The 7,426-nt window shown below is 43.4% G+C and overlaps 1 protein-coding gene across 7 annotated transcripts in view; it reads left to right on the top strand.

Annotated features, from left to right (window-relative positions):
• LOC137524126 (zinc finger protein 567-like) overlaps positions 1-7,426 on the top strand; it is a 342,122-nt gene that overhangs the window by 16,922 nt on the left and 317,774 nt on the right. For all 7 annotated transcript variants that reach the window (XM_068243660.1, XM_068243661.1, XM_068243663.1 and 4 more), the window contains exon 4: positions 1-32. This exon is cut by the window's left edge and continues 92 nt beyond it. In XM_068243660.1, the coding sequence (XP_068099761.1) occupies positions 1-32 (32 nt within the window). The remainder of the gene's footprint in view (positions 33-7,426) is intronic.

The raw sequence follows: 7,426 nt of genomic DNA, 5'->3' as shown, positions 1-7,426 counted from the left end.
GATGGAGAATCAGCCACCCCTCACATCACCAGGTAAGAGGAGTTCAGAGGATCCTTTTAGTTTCCTTTATTATCTCATAAGCACATTAGCCTTGTGCTCCTGCTCTTAAGAAGCCGTTCAGTAACTGTTCATGAAAACAGTAAAGGTGGAAACCAGCAGAAATGGTCTTTCCTTTTTCACATCACATTTCTCCTAAATCTGACAGTGACCACTAAAAACTATGCTTAGTGTGGTTTGCCTTCTTTATCTTCTTGCCAACCGCTCCATACCAAGTGGCGTGAATGCGGCGGCAGCCCCAGGACCGCTCCACACCGATTGGCGTGAACGGCCTTCTATGGGGCTGGCAGGAGGGCGTGCGCGCTGGATTGCCGCTCGGAGAGTGTTAGCTGTCTAATTACCCCGTACAGCGCGGCAGCGCTGTATTGGGGTCAGCCGTGTGACATGGCTGTCCCCCTGGTAGGCTCGGGGGTGATCCGCTGTGGGGGGAAGGGAACAAGGAAAAATCTATATATATAAAATCGTGTGTGTGTGTCTGTGTGTATGTGCAGCGATCACGCGAAAAACGCCTTGACCGATTTGAACGAAACTTGGTATACAGATCCCTTACTACCTGGGATGATATGTTCTGGGGGTCTCGCGTCCCCCCTGCACACGTGGGCGGAGCTACAAACAGCCAATCAGATTTCACCCATTCAAGTCAATGGAAAAAATGTAAAAGGCTGCCATTCTCACAGTAATCAAGTCCCCACACTTGGCACAGTTGGTCACTTGGTGACCGAGGTTACAAATCCAGGAAAAGTGGGCGGAGCATAAAACAGCCAATCAAATTTCAGCCATTAATTTTAAATGGGAAAATGTAACCATTCTTAGACTGTTAAACGCAGGGTTCTCAAACTTGCCACAGTTGGTCACTGGGTGAATGCGATTAAGATTCAAGAAAGTGGGGGGAGCCTAAAACAGCCAATCAAAATTTATCTATTGATTTTCAAGGGGAATATTTAAACTGCTGCCATTCTTACACTGTTAATGGCAGAGGCTTCAAACTTGCTACAGTCGGTCATTGGGTGACTGGGGTACATATTCACAAAAGGGGCGGGGCCACAAACAGCCAGTCAGATTTCCTTGGTCTATAAACCGCTTCCATTCACACATTTTTGATGCCAGGAACCTGAAAGCTCACAAACTTGGTCATTGAGTGACTGTGTGTCCAGGTTACAAAAAGTGGGCGGAGCCAAAAATAAATTTTACTAGGAAAATATAAACTGTAGCTATTCTTACACCGTTAATGGCAGTGTTCTCAAACTTTGCACAGTTGGTCACTGGGTAACTGAGATTAAGAATTTGGAAGGTAGGTGGAGCCCACAACAGCCAATAAAAATTCACCTTTCGATTTTCAAAGGGAATATTTAAGCTACTGCCATTCTTATAATGTTAATAGCAGATGCCTCAAACCTGGTACAGTTGGTCACTGGGTGATTAGGGTTCAAATTCAGAAAGGGGGCGGAGCCACAAACAGCCAATCAGATTTGTTTATTTCTCAATGGGAATATACAAAGTATTGATACCAAGGACCCCAAAGCTGATAAACTTGATAATTGAGTGACTGTATGTCAAGCCAGCGCTGCGTAATATGTTGGCGCTTTATAAATACAATAAATAAATAACAAAATAAGGTTAGAAAAAGTGTGCGGCGCCAACAACTTAATTTTTTACATGGCAGGGTTCCCAAATTTGACACAATTGGCCACTGGGTGACTGGGATTAATATTCAGAAATGTGGGTGGAGCCTAAAAACAGCCAATCAAAATTCACCTATTGATTTTCAAGGGGGAACATTTACATTGCTACCATTCTTACACTGTTAATGGCAGAGGCCTCAAACCTGATACAGTCAGTTATTGGGTGACTGGGGTCCAAATTTACTAAAGTGGGTGGAGCCACAAACAGCCAATCAAATTTTTTAGATTGATTTCAGCCATTCTGTTATTGACAGGGTTCTCAAACTTGACACAGTTGGCCACTGGGTGACTGGGACTAAATATTCAGGAAAGTGGGTGGAGCCTACAGCAGCCAATCAAAGTCCATCTATTTATTTTCAAGGGGAATATTTACATTGCTCCCATTCATACACTCTTAATGTCAGAGGCCTCAAATCTGGTACATTCAGTCACTGGGAGACTGGGGTTTAAATTCTGAAAAGGGAGTGGGCCAAAACAGCCAATCAGATTTGTTTAATTTCAATGGTAAAATGCAATTTATTGATGCCAAAGACCCCACAGCTCATAAACTTGGTCATTGAGTGACTGTATGTCAAGGTTAGAAACAGTGGGTGGAGCCAAAAAACAACTAACTTTTTACATGGGAAAATATAAATTGCAGCTATTCTTACACTGTTAATGGCAGGGTTCTCAAATTTGACACAGTTGGTCACTGGGGGACTAGGATTAATATTCGGAAAAGTAGGTGGAGCCTACAAGAGCCAATTCAAATTCACCTATTGATTTTCAAGGGGAATATTGAAACTGCTGTCATTCTTACACTGTTAATGGCAGAGGCCTCAAACCTGCTACAGTCGGTCATCAAGTGACTGGGGTTCAAATTCACTAAAGGGGCGGAGCCACAAAAAGCCAATCAGATTTGCTTTTTTGGGATAAACTGCTTCCATTCACACAATTTTGATGCCATGAACCCAAAAGCTCACAAAATTGGTCATTGAGTAGTGACTGTGTGTCAAGGTTACAAAAAGTGGGTGGAGTCAAAAACAGATTTTTCTGGGAAATTGTAAAGTGCAGCCCTTCTTCACTGTTAATGGCAGGGTTCCCAAACTTTGCACAGCTGGTTACTGGGTGACTGGGATTAATATTCAGAAAAGTGGGTGGAGCCTAAAAAAGCCAATCAAAATCACCTGTTGATTTTCAAGGGGATTATTAAAGTTGCAACCATTCTTGCACTGTTAATGGCACAAGCCTCAAACCTGGTACAGTTAGTCATTGGGGTTCAAATTCAGAAAAGGGGACAGAGCCACAAACAGTTTCATTTTATGGGAAAATACAAATTATTGATGCCAAGGACCCCAAAGCTCACAAACTTGGTCATTGAGTGACTGTATGTCCAGGTTACAAAAAGTAGGCGGAGCAAAAACCAAATTTCACTGGGAAAATGTAGACTGCGGGCCTTCTTACACTGTTAATGGCAGGGTTCCCAAACTTTGCCCAGATGGTTCAAATTCAGAAAAGGGGGTGGAGCCACAAACAACCCATCAGATTTTTTCATTTCAATGCAAATTATTGATGCCAAAGACTGCAAAGCTCACAAACTTGGTAATTGAGTAATTGTGTGTTAGGGTTAGAAAAAGTGGGTGGAGCCGACACCAGCCAAGCACATACCCGGGCAACACCAGGCAATCAGCTAGTAAATAAAAAAAATAGGTAATTTTATTTAAAAAATAAATAAACATTGATAAAAAAACAAACAGACATTTGGGGAGCGATCAGATCCCACCAATAGGGAGCTCTGTTGGTGAGGAGAAAAGGATGGGGGAATCAGTTGTGTGCTGAGTTGTGCAGCCCTGCAGCTAGGTCTTAAAAGCTGCAGTGGCCCAATTTATTAAAAATGGCCTGGTCTTTAGAGGGGTTTAACACCGCGGTCCTCAACTGGTTAAACAGAAGATATTTTCGATAATTGAGCTTTAAGTGTGTAACTGTGGTTACCCACAATGCACCACTACTGAATATGCAGATTATCTCTTTACGCCCCTGAAGCCAGGCTTACATCCAGAACTGCTGGTGCATAGTGAGCCTGTAGCTTATACATATTACAGAGCCACACCAACCCCACATGCAGACAGTCTATTTGAGAGATAATTTGCACATTCAGCAGTGGTGCATTGTGGGTAACACAGTTAAACACTTAAAGCTGAATTATCGCAAATACCTTCTGTTTTAAGAAGGCAAAACACACTAAGCATTGCTTTTTTAAGATCACCAAGTAGAGGGAATGCTCTGGATAGTGCAGAGGCTTCCTAATTGCTCCACAAGCCCAACATTGCTGCGCAGGGTCCCTCTGTACATATTCCACAAGAGTTTGTCACATGTGTTCCTGTGGCTGCCCTTCCCTCTGTGTAAGAGCGTGTCTGTACTGCTCATGCACGAGTACAGCCACGCCTGCACACTAGCACAAAGCCTCTCGTGGACTGTGCAGGCGTGGCTGTACTCTCACACGTGGCATGGCCACGCTCGTACACGGAGGGCTGTGCAGCCACGCCTACATATCTGACAGGGGTGAGTAGGATGAATACCTCTCCCTGGATATGACTGTGACATCTGCTAATCCCCATATAATAATGAGCTTATTATAGAGCATGGGTTAGTTGTCTGTGAGCTGCAATAACTGCAGAGCTCCCCCAGCCATGCACAAAGCTGCTTCTGTACAGCAGTCACTGGGACTACATGGCAGAGATCACTTTTATGCTGTAATAGAGGAATCCTATACTTCTGCCTTTTCCACCCCTGTGTGTGTTCCCTACAGGTGGATCCAGTAACAGAACCTCACCGGAGAGATATACAGGTCCTCTTTTTTCCCAGGATTGTAAACAGGAAGATCACCCCACCCCCCACCCTCATCAGGTAGATGGAACTGAGGCTGTAAACACAACACTGACTCCATATGGAATGACCTCACTTCATCAGTGCTTGCATTGTAACAGTGTTATTTCCTGTTATTTTCTGCGTTTAGGGTGAAGAAGTGATAGATGTGAAGCTGGAGGATGGAGATGATGAAGAGACACATGTGAAGGAGGAGCAGCAGTCTGCAGAGGAGAGTGACATGATGGGGACCAGTGACTTAGGGATCCCATTTCCAGGTGAACAAGCAGCCTTGCCCATTGCCACATATAACAGTGTGCTTACACCCAGGGCCATTTCCCACCTATTTGGTGCCCCAACAAGACAATGTATATTCTGTGTATCGGTCTCTCTCTGTTCACGTCTAAAGGATTACAGGGGAAACCTCATACTTTCTGATGTCCTGCCCGGGAGTATATCGGTACCAATGGAGGGAGTAGCAGGACGGGGTGGCTCCTCCTATTGGCTGGCTCCATTGCCTGTACATTTTACTGAATGGCAGTTTGTTAGTTACTGACAGCTCCAGGCGGCTCCTAAAATACTGAACATCTCACTTGTTGTTAACCAAATGCTCTAATCTCAGTGAAGTGACATTTATTGAAGTGTTTATTTAACAAGTCAGTAATTTACCTCTCTAGTCGGTCATTTTACTTTCCCATATGGCAACAGACTTAGTGAATTGACATTTGATTGAATGTTGGGTAAAATCAGCTGTTTTCTGCATTGCTGAATGGGGTAATGCTTGGTGAATTGCAGCCATTGTAGGATGGTTTGTGCTATTCAGCCTGGATTGGCCGCATTGAGTGGGTTGGTCACTGATTGTAGATTGCAATGTGGCCATACATGATACTTCGAAAAAATCTGATCATTTCTATAGAAAAATCAAATGTATGTTTTCCGATATGAAAAACAATCTAATCCCCTACATTTGTGTGGCCTTCTGATCTATCGGCCTTGGTGGCAAATTTTGATCAATCTTTAAAAAAAATCTCAATTGGTAACTGAACCAACTGGATTTGTTCATTTGAAATAGACCAGATAATGGCCCCAATTCACTAAGCTCATCTCTTGTCTTTAATAACGTTTCTGAGCTGTTTTTAGTGTTATCACCATGGTGATAAGGCATGTAGTATTCACTAAACAATTTACCTCAGGCAAACCTAACGTTGCCTCTTCTGTCTTTAAGTTAAGGAGAGATCTCTAAAGTTAACATTTCAATTTTTAAAATAACTACATAATTCTAAAGTTAAAGACAGGCAGTTAATTCACAGAGAGGAATGCAAGAGTTAAAAATAAACCGTGACCAAGAATTGAACTTCATCCCAATCAGTAGCTGATAGCCCCTTTTACATGAGAAATGTATTTCCGTTCACAAACGGATCATCAGGGGGCTCTGTATGGCTGAAATTGTGGTGAAACACCTCCCACAGGAAACTGTGAGGACTATGGTCCTGGCAGTTTCCTGTCTGTGAGCCTCATTGCATTGTGGGAAATAGCTGTTTACAGCTGTTTCCAACTGCCAAAAAGCAAGCAGCTACTTCCAGTGACTTCACCTGCCAGCAGTAAAAATGTCACCATGTGATAAATGTCAGAATGTAGATCAGGGAGCGGAAAGATTTTACAATGGGCAAACACTGACTAAATGAGTGGCTGGATGGTGTAATGGTTAAGGGCTCTGCCTCTGACACAGGAGACCAGGGTTCGAATCTCTGCTCTGCCTGTTCAGTAAGCCAGCACCTATTCAGAAGGAGACCTTAGGCAAGTCTCCCTAACACTGCTACTGCCTATCGAGCACGTCCTAGTGGCTGCAGCTCTGGCGCTTTGGGTCCGCCAGGAGAAAAGCGCGATATAAATGTTATTTGTCTTGTCTTTTTTCTAAATCATTTATACATAATTATTGTAAAGATGAAGCACTTTTTTTTTATTACATTAGTTTCACTGGAGTTCCTCTTTAAGTCTGTGAGAAGTTATCTCCTGGCCTGAGATGTCATTAAGTGGAGTGTTATTAAAGACTGCAATGTAAAGTGAAGCATTCTGAGCTGTCTGCTTTATTATTTCTTGGTGTATGCATGAATAGACTCTGTATAGAGAGAAATATACACAGCAGGCACACAGAGAGGGAGGGAGGGAGAGAGAGACAACACACAGGCACACACAGGCGCACACACACCCTCTCTCTCTCCTACCCTGGCTGTCTACACAGACTAGCTGTAATCATCCTGGCAGAGGAGGTAGCAGGAAGGGTGGAGCAACATTCTGCCTGCAACTGCTCCTCCCCTCCCTATTTACTACATATGAAAATAACTGCAGAGGTGATAACTTAAGGACAGAAGTGATAAGACAACACTCTCACTGTGAAAACTTATCTCCACACCTTAATAAGACAAGCTTCTTTATTGAATTAACACTGAAGATATTGATCAAAGTGTGGTGATAAGTTTTCTCTTGCCTTATTATCACCAGCATGATCTTAGTGAATTGAGGCCAATTTATTAAATGTGCAGGTTCAAAAACATTTGGGGAATAGTGATCACAACATCAGAATCATTTATTTCGGCAAATACAAGCCGTACATAGTTGAACCCGGAATCGGTTTTGGCTCATACAGGTTCTGGAAGGATGGGTGGGATAATGTCCAAAAACCAAGAGCCGAAGCTGCCATACTACGGTGCACTTGGCAATCATCTGTCATCTCTAAGGAGATTTGGGGGGAGGGGGACAGAGGGAGGTGAATAGTGATGACCCAGTTCTTTATGAAAGAAACCTGCGGTGATGGCTGATGCTGCTGAGGATCCTGATTGCTG

This window comes from Hyperolius riggenbachi, chromosome 7 (assembly GCF_040937935.1).
Source record: "Hyperolius riggenbachi isolate aHypRig1 chromosome 7, aHypRig1.pri, whole genome shotgun sequence".
Classification (NCBI taxonomy): Eukaryota; Metazoa; Chordata; class Amphibia; order Anura; family Hyperoliidae; genus Hyperolius; species Hyperolius riggenbachi.
Note: the sequence above shows the minus strand (reverse complement) of the source record. Positions and strands in the feature narration are given on the sequence as shown.